Below are 24627 nucleotides of genomic sequence, written 5' to 3' on the forward strand. Positions count from 1 at the left end.
GGGTGAATAAATAGGTCTCTAATGACGCCACCTTGAATTACGGAAATGCTTACAGCTGCACTATTAAAATGCAGGGGTTTTCTTCTGGAGCTGCAAAGTGGGATGCGCACAACTGGGCTCTTCTACAAATTCTGACAGGCCTCTCCGGGATGGCTTCTGCTACCAAATTGTAGGACCCCATTACTGGCTAAACCTACTGCCATCCAGCTTTCCAATTAGAGCACAGAGGGGAAGCCCGGCCACTTGTTGTAATGGACGGCAGTAGCAGAGGAGCTGAGAAGGAGGAAGGGAGAAAAAGGAGAGAGATTCCTGTTTTATTTTCTGTAATTCAACTCCAGAATCCGACGAATGTGTTGTAATTGCCCTGACCAAACACAATACGATGTAATGGTCTTATTAAAACGCAGATACTTGTGGATCTGAGGACAGATCGTCCTTAATCTACGACATGCAGGACTTTGAATTGGATTAGCGGTTTTACTTTTCAGATTTGCTTGATGCCGTGAAGAAATCCTGAGGAGATATTTGAATAGCTTCTTGCAATTCTACAATTACCTACTTCAAAGCTTTCCCCAAACCACAGGTTGTTAGAGATGACATTGATACAGATGGATTATAATATACCTGTAAAATATACCTGTGTTTGTAGGGTGTAATATACACCTCAGTAATGAGACAGTTCCCACACAGCTATTCCTAAAAGGTTTTCAATTCCCTTTCCTCACTGCAGGCAGCAAAAATGAACCAACTTCCAGTCCGTTAATTAGGTGTCAGACACGGAAACTAAACATAAACAGTGACAGATTATATTACTCAAAGGGATTACCTCCATTTGCAGTGTCATAAAGCAGGCACAGACAATTTGTAGTACTTAACTTTGGGAAAAGTTCTTTCAAGTAGAAAGACAAATCTGTCATTATTGGCAAGGCCTTTCCACTGCTCATGACAAAAACACATAATCTTGGTGTCTGGAAAATTCTTGGCCTTCCAATTTTGCAATATGTAATATTAATTGTAAAGACTTTGTCTGTCACGCCATAATTTCATGGCCCCCAGACAGAAGTCAGACTTATAATGTATTGTCCAAAAACCTTTAAAAATATGTGTAATAAAGAAGTATAATTGTTGACTTTTGGGATATAAAATGTGTTCCAGGGACACTGACAGCCTGGTGTGTGTTTGTGTTTATCTATTTGCATGCTCTTGTACCTGCAGTGTGTGTTTTTAAAGTATTAGCATACAGTAGCCTACTTGACTTCCAGCCCATAAACTTTGAAAGTCACTCTATTGCTTTACTGCCAATATCACCTGCCGCTCTCTTATAACATTATTAAACATATCAATCTCAATCATTTTCAACAGAAAAAAACACACAACTATACGCCAATAATAAAAGCAATAAAATGTTCAGAAATAAAGGGAAGTTTTCTTTTTCTTTCCATTTATTTGAGCCCAGCAGCAATGGAGGAGGTGGACTAAGTGCTGGAATGGCAGGGCAGAGACATAAAACCTCATCAGCCCTTATTGCTTGTCTGTTTTTGGCATCTCTTCATATTCTATGATCTCCTTGTGGCTTTGATGTTGTGTGGGTTAATAAAGAACTGAGATGTGAGGAGTTGTAGCAGACAGCAAACGGCTAAAGACACAAATAGATTCCTGGGCAAGTGCACATTAGCTGATGAACATTATTCCATAATGGTATCATTATGTATGATGAATCCAGTGATTTACCCTATTAATGTACTGCAGGAATTCGCCTCAGGGTCCAATGATAGTGTGATAGGGTGGGAACAGTACAGTATGATGATATACTATATGTCAACTGCAGATCAGAAACTGGTGTTTTTTATATAAAAAATATGTCTAATATAGTGTAAACTGTTGTCTTAAACACGGGATTCCTCTGTGGTAGCTTTTTTTGTGTAGGTATGACCCAGTTGTTATTTTTGTTGCCCTGACTTAATAAGCACCTACACCTCAGTGTATCACTGTAAAGGCACCTGGCATACATTCTTACAGTAAAATCTATGGCCATTACTTTAGTTGTAACCCCTGAAGTTATATTCTTCTCTCAATTTATTTCAGTGGCCCACTTTTTTTGCTTCAAGGCAGTATTCCTGTCTCTGACTGAAACAGAAATGACCCCAATACTGTACTGTAGTAACAATAATGCACTGGTGAGGTGATGATAGCATTCGAGAAAGAGAAAACATTGAACAATTCCTCCTCCAGTCTCAAACATTCTCTGCAATGTACGGTGGTTGTCGGAGTATAGTGAAACAGTTTTCACTATGTTGAAGTTCTTGATGCAAGCATCAACACTGAAAGTGTGGTTTTCGGTGTTGTACTGGTCATACTCATTGTTTGTAAGTAATTATTTTGGCAGATACTGAGTGGATCAGGCTGATGAACAATAAAAAAAGAATACAATGTTTCACTATTGAACAAGCTAGAAGCGAGATTTGCTTTCTACAGAAATCTGAGCAAACTATGAACGCCAATTTTTTTTCAGCTTGTAATTAACCATTAGTTTATGATAATAATCCTGTCATGACCTAATGGTGCAAAAATAACATGCTTCCGCAAATGTCACAACCGATACATATGATGAGTAATTGCCGATGAGTTTAACGATGCAGAAAGCGTGATTATGGAGAGCTTGTTACCAATTTCATGCACTTCTAGGGAATTCATGAATTAAGGGAAATCAATTGATGAAAATGAACTTTTCGAAAATACCTTGTGAGAGGCAATTAATCTTCAATGGGAGAGCTGCACTGGGCATGTAATTCAAAGATAAGCTATCACCCACTTATTAAAATAGTTTCTAATTTATTCATGCTAATCAGTGTCTTTCAGCCTCAGCATCTTGCTTATGATAAACAAAATTCCTCTGCATGGGCCACTCTGCTTTTGCTCTCCAGCATGATCACTGGTTTTTCAATTAGCGGCGTGGCTACAAAGCGTCTTTGATAGGCACGGACACGCACAAGGCCTATTTCAAATAGTTTATTGTCAAAATGAGACAGTAAGACGGTCAGAGGGCACACTGCTTTCCAACAACGAAATATCAGCCGGTGACCAAACGACCGTTGCTATGGGTGATCCTCTGTGCATCTCAGCCCATGTGTGAGGAGTGTGAATGTGTATGTGTGTGTGTGTGTGTGTGTGTGTGTGTGTGTGTGTGTGTGTGTGTCAAATGGATGATCTGACATGGGGACACAAAGCTCTGTCTCCATCTGTCACTGGGCCTTGATGCAGCGCTAAAGGTCAAAGTTCAAACTTTAGAACCTGGGTCGTGATTAATGTGGAGAGCGCAGTTGGCAGCTAGCAGACACACACTACAGTTATAAAGAAGGTGCTTGACTCAGCGGGCGGTTGGTTTTGCTCTTTACTGACTCCTTGCTCCTCTGTCATACCACAAATATGCACTGAGTCAAGACAGACGTAAGGCTTTTGGTGCCACTGTTATTGCAGTCAGATTCACATCATCATCATTATCTATTAAAATTCAGGATCAAAGTTCAAGATCCTCTCCCAAAGAAATCACTGCTATTTAATCATGCTGTAGTCTAACCCAATCAGAACAAGGCAGTGCGTGTTGATGTATAATCTGTATAAAACACTAACTCCCATTTGCATTTTCTAGACATGTCGTTTTATTGAAACTACGCAATTTGCTGTTGGGAAATGAATACTCAGAGATGTGGAAAGCCTTTTTGGGCACAGATACTGTTAACTGTCATACTTGTCAAAGTGCCCTTGATAGTTATGACGAGTGTCTTTTAAAATATCCTAGTTTGGGCTTCTCAAGGACCCATCATCATCAGAGCAATGTGCAATTCCCTGTCTTTGTTCATTCATTTGTAATGACATTAAGCTATTACCTTGAAATATTAATATGTATCTCTGATTGGGTCATCCGGAACAAAAGAAGCCTTTTCAGGAAGAGAAGTGAACTGTCCGTGAACAAAGAAGTTTTGCGGGATGAGGTTCCAAACACGTTCGTGCATTGTTTGTCAAACTCTCTCTTCCTCTCTGTCTCTCTCTGTCCTGATTTATTTCTCTCATTGGTGAGTCATTTAAGTCCATGATAAATAGCACTGGCTGCCAAACAATTCAAGGTTCAAGTGCTGAAGAGGATTAGTGATTATTGTCAGAGCATATGAATGTGTGTGTCTGTGTATATGTGCATGTGTGTGGTATGTGAATCTGTGCACAACCCCAAACACTGGAGGTGTGTGCTTACAGCATGTGTATTGTTGTTTGTGTGTGTCAGCTGCCACATTCTCTGATGGTGCCCAGTATTGACTGCTTTTCTTCACAATCCGCCCCGTGGGCTGGTAGGAGAAGATTTGGGCTAAACAACACGTAAGTAATACAGGGCAATTTGTACCCACTGAGGGCTTTGGAAAGGCCAAAGTCATGACTATTCAATAAGTCGCTCATTATTAAAAACCCTGAGCTTGTACTTTGCAGAATACAGATGTCAGTTCTTGCAATTTGTTTACGGTGTTACTCCAGAGCGCTGATTGTTAAAATAATTATGTTTGTAAGGAACATCAGTGACTCTGATCCTTTTAAATGAGAAAGTGTCTCTTCTTTGATTTGCCTGGTTTTTCCGGCCTTTGATAATGCATCCTCTGCTACTATAAGATGTGATGTAAAGTTGACAACAGGATCATCTAACAAAGCAAGAGGTTTTCTGCAGCTGGAAGTCGATACAGCTCGAGTCAACAAGTCAAGGAAGCAGACTGTTCGAGGAAATCTCTCACTGCTCTTTAATTGCACTTTGGGCAGATGAGTTTCAGGGATGAGACAGGCGGGCGGCACCCCACTGCTGGTGGTCAGTCTGCATTCAGGGTGATGTATGCAGCTGTGTGCTGTAGGGCCAGGGAGCGCAGCCTGTGATATTTATCTGCCCAATTAAGGCCAGTGTATCTCTGATGTCTGCCAATGCTTCACCCCCAGCAAATCTGTTTCACAGCTATCCCACTGTTGATGGAGGTTGTACTGTATGATAAACCGTGCCTAGAGGAGAAGTGAGAGAATCCATGTCTCTGCTGTGATTTACACCTCTTTGGACCAACTGCTTAGCACCAGAAAAGCCATGGCCTAACACCACTGGTGGATGAAATTCTGAATTTAGATTGTTGTCACACTCAATTTGACCGTCTCGTCTTCCATGGTGTTTCCTGCATGTCCAGAATTCAACAAAAATCATCTTAGAAAGTAAATATAGCTTATTATATTTTCAGTAAATACACCACCATCTGCAAAAGGGGAAGGGCTAAAGAAAGCTTCCACTAGCTTTCTCCAGCACTTATTCGCTTTTCAGTTAACTGAGTCACCTTAGCGTTACGAACTAACGAACACCCACATGCTCTTTAATTCATATACTTTTAAAACATATAAAGACGGAGACAAGAAAGATAAAGACTTCTGTGTGGGCGGTTAATGCTTGCAGATAGTAGTAATAAAAAAGACAGACATATTTTTAAAACCCTCATGTCACAGAAATAGATAAAAGCAAGACTCGAGCTGCAACTAATTATTATTTTCCTTATCAATCTGAACAATTATTTACTTGATGATTGATTTATTGTTTAGATTAAAAAAAAGCCAGAAAGTAGAAAAAGGTCTGCCACAGTTATTTTTTCTGAAAAATGTTGACATTTGGAAATGGCATGTTAGCTTAAAAATTTTAAATTTTTTGTATCAGACACCTCCACATTGTAAGTCATCAAACAGCGAGAACAATTTCTGATGCACCTCTTAAATCTGCACTCTCATCTTAGATAAACCTTGTCTCCTTCCACCAGTATGTATGGAAAAGCTGTCCACAGCTTTACAGTGTAAACAGCTACACACTATAAAGTGGAGGAGAGCCTGCTAAGAGAATGTTGGATGATGGCCAGTTTGGACCTTGTGGGGAAGCAGCATCATATAAATATGATTTCAACTACAGACGATGACTGTGTTGAAAACAAAGTTTGTGCAGGTCACCAGTCTGGGGTTATTTTTGGTTTGATTCAAGACTATGGGGTATATTTTGCAAACATTGGTCAGCATTTTATGTGAAACATCTGCAGGGAGTTTTGAGTTTTACTGACACAGATAAAAAGGAAAGCAACCTAGAACTGCTTGGAATTAATTAGTCATTGAGAACTATTATTCTTGTTGAAAAAGAGAGCAAGCGTGGTGAGTAGGGGCATTAGCCTGGTTCCAGACCTCTGAATTGCTGCCCACATCTACCATTAGTTGAGCAATTCAAACAGGTCTAGCTTTGTGCTCATTGACTGCTTTTCCCCTGTTGAGAAAAAACAGCCAGGCCAGCTTCGTAGGTGGGAATAAAAAATGTGCCCGTGTGAAATAAATGGCCACAAAAATTGTTTGACGCAGCAACTTCCAGACACAACAACTCTTAAATCTGCATATTGAGTGTTAGCACAGCATATTCAGTCTGATTATCAGACTAGTATGGCATGATTATGTTTTTGTAATGACAGTAACAACAGCCCAATAATGTGAAACTGGAGCGAATCAGTTAACAGGGAGTGTTTCAAATAAAGTACAAGTTCCCTCTTCAGTTAAATGAAGTCACTATTTGAGAAGTTACAATAACCATGATTCTTGATGATGGTTGTTTTAAATTAATTTATTGATTTGATATTTGATTTGATTTTCACTATCTTTATTATACTGGTAAGGTTTTATTTTGTTTTTTATCATGTTATTAAACGTCTGTGCATGCATTCTTGTACAATAATTCTTGTTGGGTTTGACAAAATGTTTTTTATCAGCAACAGTGAGAGGAATTTTTCCTGCCAATTAATCTAATGTCATCCACAAGGATTGGCATGCAGAGAATACGTTGGAAAAGCAAGGATAATTGAAGTGGGACAGCATCCAAGAAAATTCTAGTGTGTCTACATTTTCTTCTGCTTTGGAACAACCCCATTACTATAATCTGAAACTCATTTTGAAGTACAATTGCAAATGTGCATTTGAAACTACAAAGAGTACAAAAACATCACTCCAGTGGATCCAGAATTGTCCTGCAGAGAGAATCAAGCTTTCCATAATAGATCACTCTGAATCTGAGATTAAGAAAACTGTGACATTTTGAGCTATGCTGGTTAGATTAAATTTGGTAGAGTAAATGTACAGCAGTGACAGTGTGCAGTCTATCTTTATGTTGAGCTGTTTTACCTAAAAGACCAAATAAAATGCCTAAGTTACTCTCTCGTGGTGTATCTATTCCCTCTCTAGAGAAGAGAGACGTGAGAGCTGAGTGGCTGACCTTTGTCCTTACTCATTTTAATTAACCATGGCTAATATCAGCTATTTCCATGATGAGGACTCACATTAGTGCACAATCACACAATCGCCCACACACACACACACACACACACACACACACACACACACACACACACACACACACACACACACACACACACACACACACACACACACACACACACACACACACACACACACACACACACACACACACACACACACACACACACACACACACACACACACGTGCACGAAGACACACACATAGAAAGCTTCATGCACATGCAAAAATATGAGACAGCAAAGAACTTTACAGGTGTTAAGAGTGGGATTCATAAACGCACACACAGACACACACACACAAATGACAATGATTAGTGGCTAACTAAATGTCAGGGGCCATAATGGCAAAGCTGTTCCTTTAGACACACTCATATTCTCTCTACACTTTCCCTTCAATATCAATGGCAGGCCACGTTGTCTTAATGCATTATTATTCCACTGAGACCCTTGATACACAGTTATTCCAGCTGGGGCCAGTAACACCGATTCACTATCCTCTTCTCACGGCACTCAAAACAGCTTATCACACATACAGTCATGGGGAACTATTAAATCTGGTCTGCCAGTATCTGTTTTTTTTCTCTCATCATAATCATCTCATCTCATAATCTCATCTTTATTTAACCCAAAACTAGGGAAAGCTTTATGACCTCAACAGCATTATCTCTATTCACTGACATTCATAATTACGTTAAAAAACTAACAGATTATTAAATCTGCTGAATGATTCAGCACATGTAACTGGAATAATGCTACATACAATAATACATACATTACCCTGGCTGTACCTGAAAGTGTTTTCAGTTAAAGGACCAGTGTGTAGGGTGTGTACTGAAACGCCTCAACCAAGCGTGTAGCAGAAACAACGGTGGCAGTAACTCAAAAGGCCCTATCTAGAGCCAGTGTTTGGTTTGTTTGTTCTGGGCTGCTGTAGGAACATGGCAGTTCAACATAGTGGCCTCTATGGAAGAGGACCTGCTCCCTCTGTAGATAAAAACAGCTCATTCTAAGGTAACAAAAAAACAATGATTCTTATTTTCAGAGTATTACAAACTAATGAAAACATACCTATAAATATTATATTCCATTTATGCCAATAGAGCCTCCTAAATGTTAAACACTGGACCTTTAAGGGGATCAAGCCTAAAATAAAACTAAAATAAGCACTTTACATCTGGGTTACCAAATAAAGTCTGCACACCTGTGGGTGGCGCCCTAATTTACTGAAATGACTCAGGTAGGAGAATGACTTCTACCGTTGTTCATTTATTATAACAGATATGGGCTATTATAGTAAATTGCCTGTCTAATAGCAGCATTCAATTTCATCTTTGGGAGAATCACAGAGACTATTGACAAAATGTCCTGCTATGTTTCAGTTCAAATGAAATATGGAGAACTTAACATTCAACCATTTAAGCTACTCGACATCGAGTTTAAATGGGAAATTGTTCAACCAATATGTTCACACAGTGCAATCTATTTTCAATTGAATAAAGAGCAAGTTAGAACTAGGTTGCAATTATGCTTTAACTTTATAGTATTGATATAGCTAATCCTCAAGAGGAATCCACACCAGTAAATGAGGGAGAAATGTCATGGAGAAGGTGTTCATTTTCTGGATTAATTCGGAGAGTTGCGTTAAAGTGTAGCTGACAGGGCTGTATTTTCAGACTCAGAGAAAATGAAATCTAAAATGGCCCCAGCAATTAATAAGAGTGACAGAATAACAGCATATTAAGAATAAACTGCGATTTGCGGGCCTTTTTATGCCATACTCTGTGATTATATTCTGTCTCTGTCCTGACATCAAAGAGAGCAGCGACGACCTGGAGATTTAACCCTCCATCTCTCTTCTTGCTGTGAAACTTTTCCCAGACTGACTCACTCCATGGGCGTGGGCAATGAGTTTTCACTGTGGATCCGCTCTGATCCATATTAATGTCCAAAGCATTTTCATCACACACAGGATTATGCCTCAAATATTTGAAAATGTTAACCCTATAAAGTACAACATCACAATGAGGCATCGTGTGAAGACTTACATAAAGTCGTTTGAAGATATATTGCATCACATCTACTGTATGCTGCTCTTCTACAGTGCATGATCCTTTGGTAGTTTGGTATTAGATGCGTGATGTGAACAGGCGCTTGGTATTTATAAAAACTGATTCACACAAAAATATGTCAGCAAGATTCCTTTTGAATGAATTTTTAAGCTCAACGACTCAGCCAACAGTTTTGTGTTTTCAGAGATAAAAGCTTGAAGCACATTACCAATGCCCATGTAGGCAGTTACTGGTGAAGGGTGCCTCTTTCCCCCTTCTCGCTGTGACAAGATATTCTTAGATGAGAGGTGCTGTGCATATTTAATACATTATCACATCTACAATCTTAATTAACAGAGAGGGAGGGAAAAGAATGGCTGCTGAGGAGGAGGGGAGTCATGTGATGTGTAGAAGGGGGGGTTGGGCCTGATACCGATCTCTCATTCCTCTGTATCCTACATCAGATAATGGTCAGGGTAGATTCTAAATAGGTCAGCGCATAAATAGTGGAGATGAGGATATGCAGATGAAGACCAGGGCTACATTAGAGTAGTGAAAGAGCTGTGCTGATGTCAAACGGCAGTCCCTAATGGTCGTAGTTCATCGGCTTGTCGGTGATGTCACTGATATTGCACTTTTGCTCAATAATCAGCACACAGCCACGAGGCAGAACCCATTCAGTTTAATCTTGTTAAGTATTTAAAGAGAGGGTTTAAGTGATCGGCATTTACCTGTGCCAAATGTACCTGGCGGAAAACATGGATCCTTTCAGTAATTCAGCAGACCCTGATGGCCCTGATGATTATTGCTTTTGGCTGAGATTATGTAAGGGACCCATTTAGGCACTAGTAGATCTGGAGTTGTGCGTTGTGATAAAATATTAGTTGAAGTCCATCTTTACATTAATGAAACACATTAATACATTCATTATCATTAATATTTTCATAGGTTTCTCTATATCTGCTGATGTATCATACTGACAGTACTCACACTTACTATATTACATTTATACATATATACACTTATTTTTCACAATCAGCATATGGAGCGTCAGATTTTCTATCATTTGCAACCAGAACGGAAAGCAAAAATATAGTTTTCAGGCCGTGCCCTTTATTTCACATGACTCCGAGCTGTAATGCCAGCACGATAGTGAGTTTTGAATTTTCTCGTTTCTTGTGGGCGCTCTTTAATGGCAATGAAGCTATGGGGAGAGGCACAGATGCAAACGTCTAATTTGTTGAGGTGACACAAGATCTCTGAGGGGGATAAATGTCACGCAGAGATTAAATGATTCTGTCGAGATGAGTGAGGAGTCACAGCCATATCTAACCTCCCGCCCCTAATGCAGCGACATGTGATTCATGTGTTAAGAAGTGTGTTGATAACTAGAGATTACTCCTGGTGTGAAATAGGAATGGCTGTTTCTCATTGTCATTTATAGTTTAAAGGTTTTTGCTGATGCAGAGAGAGGGAGAACAAAGGAAAGGACACAACACATAGAAAGAGACTTTAACAGTGACATAGCACAACAAAAACGCTAGATGTGTTTCTTAGCATAAGAACTTTCAGTGGATCCCCGAATCACTAAATCATCACTGATCAGGAATTTATGAATTTACAGATTTATGAGGCCAAGCGCTAAGTGTATTTACATCTCCATCATCAGATGAAAAAGTTATGGCTTTCCCTAAAAAATATCTAGTTTAATTTCAGTTGCAGATCCACACTAGTATTTTATCATTTTTCTATTCTGTCTGTGGTAAAAATATTGATATATGTGTGTTGACAGAACTGTAACGATATGACAAGAAAGCCGCCCAGCACTGCTGACATAGATACACATTCCAGATAAGCATAACTGCTCGGAGGATCAGCTGGTCAAGGACCCTAACATGCACCTGAAATGGGTTGAGACCACTGCATATTTCCATATATAATCCCTTGTTGCTCCCATTTTCTGCGTTACTCCTCACTGTCTAGCAAAGCAAAAGTGCCAAAAATCCGACGCCATGAAATCCTTTTACTTCAACTGTAACATTCGTGTTGCAGCATTAATAAATGTTGTATGCTTGCTCTGAAAAGCCCAGATTAAAGTGTCTGGTTTCTTTTTTTTTAGGCAAGTCTTCCCTTCCCTTTCAGCAGATGAAAAAAACAGCATGCTCCCAGAAGCCTCTGCAACATGACAGAGTTGCTCCCCTGCTGCATCTCATCTGTAACGAAATCCCTCTGTTCTCCATGAGTGGGCTTAAGCATGTGTACACAAGTATCGCACGGTGACAGGTAATGATTCACAACACAGAGAGTTTTGACGAAGCAAATACACAAAAGTACAATAAGGTGTGAAGTTATGGAGGTGCCATAACAGCACACATATGTTGTAGCTGTACATAAATAACAAAATGACAGAGTGGCTGGCAATATAATGAACCACAATTTTAACTACCTTGAGTACGCAGTCAGAGAAGTGACCGCAGGCATTTATCAGCTGGAATGAGTCATCTGTATTTCGACATACTTCCTGCCTGCAGCTCACACTCATATACACAGCTCTGTCTCAACGGCTGGCGACCCATTTGCCTGATGACTCAACAGTAACAGATTTATATAACACAATCATAACACCATCAAGCTTTACTAATAGCAGAGAACAGTAAAAGTAAAAAAAGCATATTTATGGAACTATATGTTCTACCTTTTTTTCATAAAGTCTGTTTAAACCCAGAATTAACATGCATCTTGGGTGATCCGATCACAAGTGGACAGCTTTAAGTATGTCAGTTTACACCGGGCATTGGATTGCATCTTCACATGCGCCTCGAGTGGCCACTTATGATCAGATCTGACTTCCCCGCTCTAAATGCAAATGAACACTTTTATAGGGACGTACCCGTTATCACTGTCCTTTCTTTCAGTTCAGCGGCACTCTAGCCCGTCGCTTTTAACTGCGCTGTTAGTCGCTCTGCAGGAGAGACGCTGGTGAGCGGGACACACACTTTTGCCTTTTTGACTGTGTGGAAATCTGATGTTTTACACCACAGATGACAAACATAATCATTAAAGCCAGAGAAAGTAAAAATGTGCATCCTGCTCGCATCATGAAGCATCCTTCCTGCCACCGGGCTGCTGACAGGCTGTCAGCCCAAGAGTCACTCACAGTGGCCGACAGTAGAGGAGGTTGTACCGATCTCTAGCCAACCTGCTGGGATATAACTAAGTGAGAAATAACTTAACGTGTAAAGTTTCCTGAATTTACAAGAAGGCCCAGACTGGTTTTAAATGTGCACTGAAGCTTTAAGTTTACTGTTGGTCAGATTCTACCAAACAAAGCATTTCTTCTAAGCTTTATTTAACTAAATCAAGTTGCTTTAAGTCGCAAAATATGAGTGATAGACATCTCTGACTGAAATAACCAATATGTTACATTTGTGAACTGCAGAACAACAATTGGTATTTGTATGTCAAACCGTTGCCAAATCTTAGCCGCTAGGTCACATCCATCAGGAAATCTGGGCATTGCAAAACATATTATACAGCTGACAGCTGGCACATTAGCTTCGGTTTGATTGTGGCCATATGGCCAGTGGTGAGGGGCTGCCATGACCCGAAACACCCCTGGTAAGATTCCCATTACAGAATGTTCTTTAGAAAGCCAACATCAACAAAAACATGATGGTCCTGTAGTGACCATTACTGCCTGCCAAGCAGCTGACGGTTTATTACATGTATATTTACAGGCATGGTGTACCTGTAAAATATAGCTGAAGCAGAGGCAAAGTGACTGTTTGTTAAAGCCAAAGCAGCTCTGTCGTTGTCAGTGAGAATGTCATTAATTGTAACTCAGCCACTCCACAGTTCACTCACTCTCAGGACTGTACATCAGGAACAGTGGGGTGATTTTAACAGCTGGAGCACAATAAGTAAACCAACAAGTGGACATGGATGGGGATTTATGTAGCCGGTGGCTAGTGGAGATTTTTAATAACCACTGGACCGTGGGAATTTCATACTATGTTGAATGTAAAGTTTCAAGAGATTTCCCTACAAAAACTGCATCATCAAGTAAATTTTGGTTAACCGTAGCTAACCTTGAATGGCATTTTCGACATTTGTGAAGCACATACAGGATGTTATGAATAACAGCAGTAACTTAATGCATCAAAATTAGCTGCAAATTAAATATTTAAGTATTTGTGGATCTGTGGATCAGTCACATTTCTGACACCAACTAAGTCAGCATCGAGGCCAATGCTGATTAGATGGATCCGTTTCAACTGAATGGGTGGATTCTGAGAGATTAACTTCACCATTCACACAGAGAAACAAGGACAAAGGGAAACGGAAGGTACGAAAGGAAGGGTTGCTTGCTTGAGGGAACCTTTAACAAGACATCAGGCTGTTGATGGACACATTGGCAGTGGCAGGGTTTACCCTGTGACCTTTCAGCTATGGGACAGTCGCTGTAACTGCAAAACACTGTGGTGCTCTGACAAGTTGACAAGTGCTGATAGAGCATTGCATTTATATTTTAGGCACTGGGCTAAAGGGTATACATGAATAGACAGTAGATGCTCAGCGTCTTAATCGAGGATACCTCTAAATTACAGTTGGTTTTAATTCTGTGACCCTCTAATCATGGGACAGGCTTGTTAGCCATTTTTAAGGTGAGTGAGGTGACCTGCACTCTTATCATCAGCCATGTGCGTGCCAGTTTAATAGACAACCTCATAAACAACCAATTTAAAAGGCACTCAGGGCATGTTCAAACCATCCCTGGCCCTGCCCTCCAACCACTCAGTTTTATAAGTACAGTGCATGAGGATGGATTCTGACATGTAATAGCCAGCAGTGTATAAAATCTACAATAACAAAAGGAGCTAAGGGCATGTGGCTTTCTGGGTTGTTGCTCATAACGTGCTATTTTCTGATGTTTTCTTAACTCTTAGGTATGAACACCTGAAAAGGTTGTTTTGACTAGTCTGCTCCTCCCCTTGACAACCTCCAGTGTTCTTGGAACAGAACACTGTGGATAGGGCCAAAACGAATACTTTCATTTATGGTTTAGACCAAACTAAACAAACTGCAGGTATGATCACATCCCTAAAATATTTTTCAGAAGCTTCTTCCATATGTCATAATGGCAACGCCAGCTGGTGAGCTGTTTCTACCTTCACATTTCACATATCACAGCTCACACTTCTACATGCAGTGTTTCTAACCCTTAACCTTCTATTAATACTCCCCTGGCTGTGTGGAAGGATGCATATTCCAACATTGTGTTCCTTTTAACTTCATCAACCACGGCTTGGAAACAAAAGAAGAATAATTTGGTATGCACTATTCCTGCTCAAGGGTGTTAACAGTGAGCAATGAATGCAGACTATCACATTATGTTGTGAGATGCAAGCTGAAATTAAAAACAGAAGGCAAAAAAAGTGTGCTTTCCCATTGACAGGTTGTCTAATAACATCACATCCTCATTAATATTCCAACCTAAACATATGCAGAGCCCAGTGGACGATGCATGCTGTAAATCTTTGCATCAGCCTATTAAAGAAATAAAACATGGCATTTGGAAGATGGATTTTCAGAGTGGCGGTTTTCTCGTTGCTAATCTACAGTCTGGGCTATCGGCATACAAACTCAGCCACCACCCTATTACTTCAACAAGTATCAATTAGGATACTGTCGTCAATTAGCTCTCTGTGCCCACAATAGCCTTCTAAATGGCCCATAAAGCACAAATACACCTATTGACCTTGTTAGACATGGAGATCGTCAAGATGAAGCCCAATTTGGACTTCCTCTAAAGAGCTCAATGGCAGTTTTATTATGTTAAAGACTGAAATGCACAGCTTTAACACCTGTTAATTTAATGTAATACATACACAGCATATCAACTAACTAGAGAAAATTAATTCAAGACCCAAGAATTACATCTTATTTTGTTACCAACTATGACTAAATCCAAGGAGGCTTGATTAAAGCTAGCATGCATAGTCTGCCTCCAGTCCTTTAAACCAACAAGCTTTACTTTTTGGTGCATAGCCTACAGGCACAAAATGTACCCCACAATGTCAGTTTGCCTACACAGGAGAAATGTCTCTGCTGGAAAGATTTGTTTTATTATTTTACACAAAGCAGTATGACTCAAGCTCTTGTTCTTACTCTTTGAATAAGAGAATGACAGACAGTTTCAAAGATGGTGCCAGATACACCTGTGACCATTATGTACAGTACATGGACAACGTGAGAATATTGTCAGAGTTGCTATGGAAATCATGTTGGCTAAATGATCCGTGTAATAAGTAACCAAAAGAAAGTCAGACAAAAAAAAAGGCAGAGGACAGAAATCAGAAATAAAAGCACAAAGCAGGTAACCTTCAAAATATTGTACCCACTGATCAAATATCAGAGAGCATGCCACTTACAGGTGCACATAACTCAAATCAGTCAGTGACTACTAATGGAAATGGGGTTAATTATCATTTAATACTAGTTAATATACACACACACACACAAAAAAAAACACACACAAACAAGTGCATGTACAGAACAGCAAGAACTGTTTATACGCACCTTTTACAATAAGGTTGAGGAGCTTTGGCCGTGGGTTACGCTCACTCTGAATGGAGCACGTGTACTGGCCGTCGTCAGTTACATCCACTTTCTGTATCTGAAGGCTGTACTCATGTTTGTCTCCAACGCTGGACACAATGGACACGCGTGGGTCTACAGACCACTTGTCATTCCCTGCGAATATGATGCTTGAGCGGTTCAGCCAGGCTCCTTTAGAGATCCCATCCAATAGGTAGCACCTACAGTGACAAGAGACACTTCAGTTAGAATTGGAGGAATGCTTATTTTATGAATAAGGCAGATGTTTTCGAAGCCACTCACTATATAATAATCATCATATTTCCTTCTCGAGCAGGCAATGTTAGCCGTTAGAGCAGGATTGTGTGTTCTCCCAAAAAACAAGTTCTGAGGTTTAACATATATAAACAGACAGACATCCTGAAAATGTTTGACCGATACTGACTTCATTTAATGCGACACCAGAAAGCATATGGACATTTTAGTTATGTAACGGGCAGTGTGCCAATAAGTGAGTCATAAAACACAGAAATCTCAGCACCTGAGTGTGACTCAATGTCTTATAGCTGCTATAAGACTCGAACTGGCCAGAGCCATGAGTAATAGTTGGGTGGCTGCTCTGTTGATGTTAGACCTTCTGAATGGGCAAAGATACTTGGTGACATTTCTTTGTCACTGTTTTTCACTGACGCAGACATAGATATTCATATTCAAACACTTTAAGTGTGTCTGCATACATAACTGTAGGTAATACATTTCAGATTTAAGTATTAAAACAATTGTTTGGTCTTTGGACATAAACAGAGTGTCTTGCATCTGACACTAGTCACTGCAAATGTAAAGAAAATATATATCTCCACTTTCACTAGTCACATGTCATTGTAATAGGGATGTTGACTTTCAGAGCCCTGAGAAGCTTAGGCTTTAAGTGATAACTGAGATTCAAGACCTTTGACTTGCAACTTACAATACACAAAGTCTGTTCAAACCTGATGAATGCACAGTAGTCAGTGGGCACTCAAAAATACTCATGCAGTGTATAAGGTGGACACAAAAGACAGAATACATCAAAAGGTATAAAACAGACCAAAGGTGCAAAGAAAGGAAATGCATCTGCATGTAGCTTTTCAATGTGATCATCAATGGAAACCCAAACATCTGGTGAACAAAGTCCGTCCAGCCACAAATAATCAAACACCCCTGGCATTGAACAGGCTGTATTCTAGGACCGTATTCCCATTATCAAGACCAACGCAATTTACTTTTGAAAGCTAATTGTACGGACACAAAGGGTCAGTAAATTGAGCAACATGATGAGGCTGGGGTCATCATATTCTGTGACAAATACTGTAATAATGACTAGGTAAAGAGGCAATCAAGTTTGGCTCTTTAGCTGTTGTCAACACGCCACGCAGACTGCCAGCACCAGTAGTAAAGCCACCGAGGAAATCAGTTTGGCACTAACCACAAAGCTCTTTACCCTCTATGCCAAGAAAGTGTCTGTCAGGAAAGCGGGTAGAGGACAATGGTCTAGTCCAGGCTGGTCTCCCCTTAGAGAAGGCACTGCCCTGGAGGTATTGTGACAAATAAAGTGGCAAACAATGGAGAATGGATAGTAATAAAAACAACACAAGAGAGAAGTCCAGGTCCTTCGGAGAGTCCACACGGACCTGCCGGTTAGTTAGCCCATTGACCACCTGAGCCGTGGTGCTCCTGGCCCTAAGGCAAGATTTACTGAAGAAGCCTCAAGCCAAGTTTCACTCCTTGCTGGGTTGTTTTGTCAACAAAACAGGAATGCACTTGATCTTTACACTGGAATTTAAGGATTATTTGTCTATTATTTTCAAATAATGGTAAATCTATGGGTTTCAAGTGCAAATGTATCTCTTTATAGGCATGCCCTATGTAAAACTGGATTCAAGTATTACATTTTCTGCCTTGAAGAGAAACAGCTTTAGTGTAGCATGGCTTGCTACCTACTTCAATGATCACAGGCCTTCAGTGACTAATAATTGAACACACTTTTGTGGGATCGCTGAGAGTTCCAGCTTAAGGCCGGAACATTAATGCACAATGCACTTCTTTCCTGCCCACAACCACTGATGTGAACAACTTGTGAACAACTTGCTGGGCTTTCATCATTATATGTCTGTAAAATAGGGTAACCATAAAAAAAAAAAAAAAAAAGGTTTTCTCCAGTGTAGTTGCTATTGATTTCTCTCTTTCTTTCTTTCTCACCCGAGATTGTCCTCACAAAATCAAATATTCACTCTATGTATGCTTTAAAGGGGGCTGTGTACTCCTTCAAAATAAATCAGAAGCTGTGGTCAGCTTGAATACAAGTCTGTTAGTATGTACTTCAGTGGTGGTAGGTTACAGCTCGAAAAAATATCAAAAGGTCTAAAATCAGTCCTGCAGCATAATTCACTTCTCAACTGTCTATCCTTATGATAGGTTTGTTCAAAACACTATAGTTTTGCTGTAATGTGGTTATATAAACTGCTGACCACAGCTGCTGCTCTCTGTGAAGAAGGAAACAACAAACTTTTAACAGCCACCTTTCAAGGATATTTGGGACAAAGTATCACTTTTACAAAGAGCATTGCCAGAAGTATGGCTGGAGGACACTTCTCCCAGACAGGATCTCTACTTGAAGCCCTGACATTTTTCTTCATCTTGATGAGCCAGTCCTTTGTGTTCTTTCGCTGTTTTTGCAGTTTGCTTATCACTGTTGAGTGTCTTTGCATTCTCCCTCCAGGAATTATTATTGTTATCTCACTGTCTTTGTAATCTCACACCAAGGAGTCATACAGATGCCTGTAACTATACACCTCCTCACAACGCTGTGTGTCAAAACAGGCCATTTTTACATTAGCACTTTGTCTCAGGTGTTGTTGTTTACTGAGGCTGCTTCCTTCTTTAGTTGCTCCTGTCTTGAATAGGAACTACATGGGAACTCGTCACAAATCTGGCATGAGTTTGACAACCCAATGTGGCAGATTTAGGCTGTTTTAGGCCAAACCATTTTGGTTGTCTGTGATATCACCCAATTTGATGGAGTGTAGACTCAGAGATAAAAAAATAAAACAACAGATACAGATGACATACATGTATAGAGTATTGTGATAAAACTGTCAGTGGCCTAAATCTGCCTGAAACATCAACCAACTCCCTGAAATCAGTTGTGTCAACTCAGTATGTCTGCAATTGCCAAACACCACAGATTCAATGCTAGTTTACTTTATGTATGTTGCCTGCAGACAACTACAAAGTAACTTTTATTATTATACATCATTTATCCTCCTGCTTGTTTTTACAAGATGGAGAGATAGTTCATCACAGAGATAATTTAGCTGGACTATTTAACTGCTTGTCATCTTTACTGATAAATGTAAGCCAGAGCAGATCCTGTTTAATGCTGGTGCCCCGCAAGGACTTCAGTGATTACAGTCCTTGGTTTTTTACGATATTTTAAGAAGTTAGCTTTGTAGGTTTACCTTGTCTTGTTTTATTCCATTTCTCTGAAAGGAAAAATGATTTAATTCCACACTTGACACAAAGTCATTTTGGAATATATGTATGATAAATATGAAAAAACAACACGCTACATCATGTACCAAAAACCATTCCTCTTGTCCATCCCCTCAATCAAGCATAGCAACACAAAACTAATAAAACCTAAAGTGGGCTTTGCTTTCATCAAGCCCCATTTTTCTAGGAGCCCACTAGGATACAGACTTCCCGTGGTTTATACAAAGCTCAGGTAATTATTCCAGCGACCTCAGAGCATCCACTCTGAAGCAGCTTTGACACCTGAAACAAGCACTAATTGATACTTTTATTTATCCCCGCTTCTGACGAGACTACAGAGAAACCATGCTCATTACAAGCCTTTTTTTTGGTATTTTGGCTCAAAAATAACAGAGTTCAATTCAAACCCCAGTGATTATGCACATTGTGAAAAAAAAAAAAAAGGAAAGTGATAAGCTGGTGTTTGAACACCTCACATGAATGAAAATTGATGACTAACCATTAATTACAGTATGGCAGCTGGTAAGAGAAGCAGATTGTAATCCGTTTAGCCAAACTCATCCATTCTTTTATTGGATGCCATAATTAACACCAGGGCACCATCTTGACCCAGATTGTTATTTGCTTTATAAAATTGTTTTCTCGGTTCCTCAACTGTAAATATTCTTCCTGGCACAAACTCCACAAATCTCGTCTTGCAAACATATTTCAGTGTTTCACAGTCTAGTAGTTCACATTCAGCATTTCTTTCTCTGCATTTGGCAGAAGAAATGAACACACTTCTGGATAGGTCCCTCTGTAGTCTGAGATTTGTTGTTATGTAACAGTTACATAATAAACACAGAGGATGTTTACACTTTAAGCCACGTAGACCATGAGCTTATTATTCTCTATGTTTTTCCTGACTTAAATTAGGAATGATGCATGATGATATTGGCACATCATTTAAATGTCTTCTGATATGATAGGCCGATAAATGCAAGATATGGATTTTTTTTCAACCACACACTAGGGCTGGGCGATATGGCTTAAAAATAAAATCTCTGATTTTTTCACACCAAACACGATTTACTTTTTGGAGACTGTTTTTAGCGGGTGTTTGTGAGCTGCGGTCCTGTATATCACGCAGAGAGCAACATTTCTCCCACTCGGCTGCATGCCTGTGCTTGAGGTGGTGGAATAAATCGGTCGTACTGCTACCTTTGATTGCAACAGCTTTCAAACAAACTTTGTAGTGGGTCGTGGTTTGTTCTATGGGAGCCCAAAGGGAGCGCCGGCGTTGTGGAAGTTCAATAGAAAACCGATTTTAACTAAAAATAAATCGTATTTAACTACGAATTCGAATTAATCGATAAAATCGATTTATCGCCCAACCCTACCACACACTAGCCAATAATTCCCTGCTCCAAATGGACGATACCAACAAGATGAAATAAATGAGCATTTTCTTATTTTAAAAAGCAGTTCATAACCTGTAGTTTATGCACTACTGAGGCTAAGATGTAGTGAGAAATGACAAGTAGTACTAGTAAAGTTCATTAAAAAACTTCACAAACTTTTAGAGAACATAAAGCCTGTTTTGCATAAGAAGTCCAAATTAATTATTATTAATATCAACCAATAATTTATAAGCTATAATTTTATATAATAATAATTTATAATAATATAAATTTCCCATTATCCACTGTTGATTTATCTGTCCTGATAATTATCGCGCATCCCTACCGATAAGATGACACTTGAATTCTACCGTTAATGTGTGAGGGTGGGCGGGTCAAAGATGACGTCACCATGTCTGTGGGTGTAAAAGAGGGACAAGTATGTCTGCATTGCGGAGATCTTTTAAAGATTCAGAACTGGATACTGAGTTGCAAAGATTGCTCAGCGTCGGCCTGCTGTCATCATGATCATTCCGACGAATTTGTGAAGAAAAGAGAGAAACAGGCGCCAGCAAAAACACCCTGTCGGCAGCCTCTTCTCCAGTCCTTAAAGCCAAAAAATGTGAATGCGACCCCCACAGGGCCAAAGGTATCCATTAGAAACACATGGAGTGTAGTTCTCTGAACAACCAGCTGTTTTTGTTTGTTGCACTATATCTATCAATGTTCTTTCAGTTGGGTTTTCTTGCTGTGCAGTTGTAGAATACACTTACTTGCACATGATCCCTGTAGACAAAGATTACACTTAGTTACTTGTTTTGCAACTTCTGAAATAGGTCAAATTTGACCTGAAGTGAAAAGTTGAATAAGACCCATGGGGTTTCTTGATTCCCCCCAACCAGCCCAGCTATTGTTAGCATTTTTGCAAACGTATTTAAATGACCTGCAACCACACGTAATTTAGGTAAACGCTGACATATAACTCCCTTTAATGTTGCCTGTTTACACACCCAGCAGACATGGTGCTAAATTAGTAATCAAGCTACCACTTTCACACTATACATACTCTTATGCGATCGTGTTAAAAATATTGATCAGCTTATCATTTGACACTTTAAATTAAAAAAGATTATAGCTGGAATTTCTTGGCATATCAAGCATACGAAAGGCCAATTTGTTCTTCAGTAATAAGTTGACAGTCAGTTGACAGTTGTAGTCATAGTACAGAGACGTGCATTGTTACTATAGCCACCAAAGGCCAAACCCAACTAAGGTTTCTGCTAAAGAAATAGCAGCTTAATATAAGATCAAACTTTACATAATTGGGAGGAGGTGGAATATTACTATTTTGCTAAGGAAGGAGAAGAGGACAACAAGTCTGGCTGGTACAAAGAAAAATTCTGAAAAATCCCATAGCTTGTCTGACACATATCACATCTGTGTTCATTCAAAGAAAAGCAACACTCAAGTCTATCAAAACAGTCAGACATGTATCAATTGTGTGCTGAATGACACTGAAGAACAAATCAAGCTTCAGCCACCGAGAAGACCACCAATTTTTCATTTTCCTATTCTGTGGTAAACTGGAGTATGTAAGAAAATTAGTGGCGCACAATATCATCGCACTGGAACATCTGTTTAAAGACAATGCTTTTGTGTTTCTGTTAATAGCGAAAGCCAACTGGCTTTGAATGAAATAAGTGTTTTGAAGAGTATAATGAGAGAGTGAGATACAGCCATAAAAATGCATGAGGAAAACCCTTTAATTGAAGTCAGGGACAGATGTTTCATTCGATTTTAGCTCTTTCACATATAAAGAGAGAGATGCTGTGATGACTGTACCTGCACTGTGCGCTCTACAACCTTTACAACAACTCACTGCCCTCAACAGAGCTCAACTGTCCAGTGAATCCTCAAATGAGAAAATGCATTTCACACTGACTGACTGGATGTGAAGCACTAGTGAAAGGAGGCTAGGTGGGATCGGTATGTAAAAATTCTGAGATCTTTTTCTGCTGTGAAGTCTTTTTTAAAATTGCTCAAGTACTTTTGCTTTATTAGTCACATTAAAGAATAGCAGGAACGATGGAAATGAGGGAGGGTAGTACGTGTTCAAAAGGGAATCTGTAGGGATGCAATGAACACATTTTTCATTTTCAATTAGCCTGCCAATTACTTACTTATTCTTTAAGACTTGATTAATCATAGGGTCTGTAAAATGTCAGAAAATAGTAAAAAACAATTACAACAATCACAATTTTCCAAAGTCTGAGCTTGTTTTATGACCAACAGTCCAAAAAACAAAGATAATGATTTTACTATAATGGAAGACTAGCAAAACCAGAATGTCTTCACATTTGAGAAGATGAAACCTGGCTGAAAAAATGGTTTCAGATTATTTTTTCTCAGTGAATCGATTAATCAACACTGACATGAATAATATGATAATAAAAAAACATAAAACAAACTACTAAATGTATATGTTGAAACCCATAATCTCACTAGGTATCTATCTCATCTGTAACACTGTTACACCAAAAGATATATTATTGCCCTATTTTCCCAACGACCAACACAAGCAGCGCTCTGACAGTTTGGTAGTTTCTGGCAGCGCTGTGTTTTGGTCTTAGATGTTGTTGTCTGTTTCTGGTCTAACGTCAATCTGCTTTTATATATTTTTTGGATGAAGAAGAAAAATGCAAAGTAAGAACAGATTAATGCTTAAAACTTACATTACACACTTTCCAGTCAGGTGATGCATTTTAATTAGCATCAAAAATCAACATTTTGTGTTGTCAAAGCAGGAATGCTGGTAAAGCAGTCTGCATTCATCTATAAATCAATGAGTGACTCTTACAGTATATATTGTCCACTTTATACTTCATGAAAAGCTTCTCCTTTAGTTCATTAAATCCCTGCAGCCATCTGAAGGCAGCAGGACAGAAATGTTGATAAATCTGCAGCTTTTAAATCTGAGCCAGAGCGCAGCGTGTCATTATGCATGGCGGTCACACACACACAAGTCATCAGGCTGCTGACCACCTCTATACACCTCACATCCACAGTCCATTAAAACTCATTATTCTGACTTTTTGTATAGGAGATGTCATATTACTGGATAATATTATTCCTGTGTGTCACAACCGCCTTTCCAACTAAAAAAGCAGCTAATATTTTATTTACTGTGGCACTACGTTTTAAGATACAGTGTAAACATTTGCAAGATGAAATACATGACTATGACTTATGACTGAAATAGCATTGGATTGATGTGATGATTCGCCAAAAATCATTTATTTATTTCTTTGTACTAATTGTTTTGCCTGGCTACAGATTTGTGGTGGTGTGTGTTCACGTCGCGTCGCTCTGTACCATCCAGACAACAATATGATTTCCTGGAGAAGCAGTTTCTTAATTTGTGGAGCTGTCGTCATGCGTTACAGTGATTGGATCAGCTGTTTCAGAGTGATGAGAACAGCAATGTGACTGGCTGAGAGCATCTCTGTTAATCATCACACCCTCCAATTAATGTTCACCTCGTGCACTTTTCGCTGCTGCACTTACAAGAACCACAATAGCAGCTGTTCTCGGAGGCAGCCACACAGTCCACGCGCCCCAAACCTAAAAAAAGGCTTTGTGTTTGTTGCTGTGCTTGCCCAATTAAAATAGGGTAAAAAGTATATTTTGTACTAAGGGAAAACTAA

General features: G+C 39.4%; 1 protein-coding gene across 3 annotated transcripts in view; it reads right to left on the minus strand.

Moving 5' to 3' along the window:
- negr1 (neuronal growth regulator 1) overlaps positions 1–24627 on the minus strand; it is a 139843-nt gene that overhangs the window by 79257 nt on the left and 35959 nt on the right. For all 3 annotated transcript variants that reach the window (XM_051377708.1, XM_051377709.1, XM_051377710.1), the window contains exon 2: positions 15996–16234. In XM_051377708.1, coding sequence (XP_051233668.1) covers positions 15996–16234 — 239 coding nt within the window. The remainder of the gene's footprint in view (positions 1–15995; positions 16235–24627) is intronic.

The sequence above is a fragment of the Dicentrarchus labrax genome, unplaced genomic scaffold, assembly GCF_905237075.1.
Source record: "Dicentrarchus labrax unplaced genomic scaffold, dlabrax2021, whole genome shotgun sequence".
In the NCBI taxonomy this organism is placed as follows: domain Eukaryota; kingdom Metazoa; phylum Chordata; class Actinopteri; family Moronidae; genus Dicentrarchus; species Dicentrarchus labrax.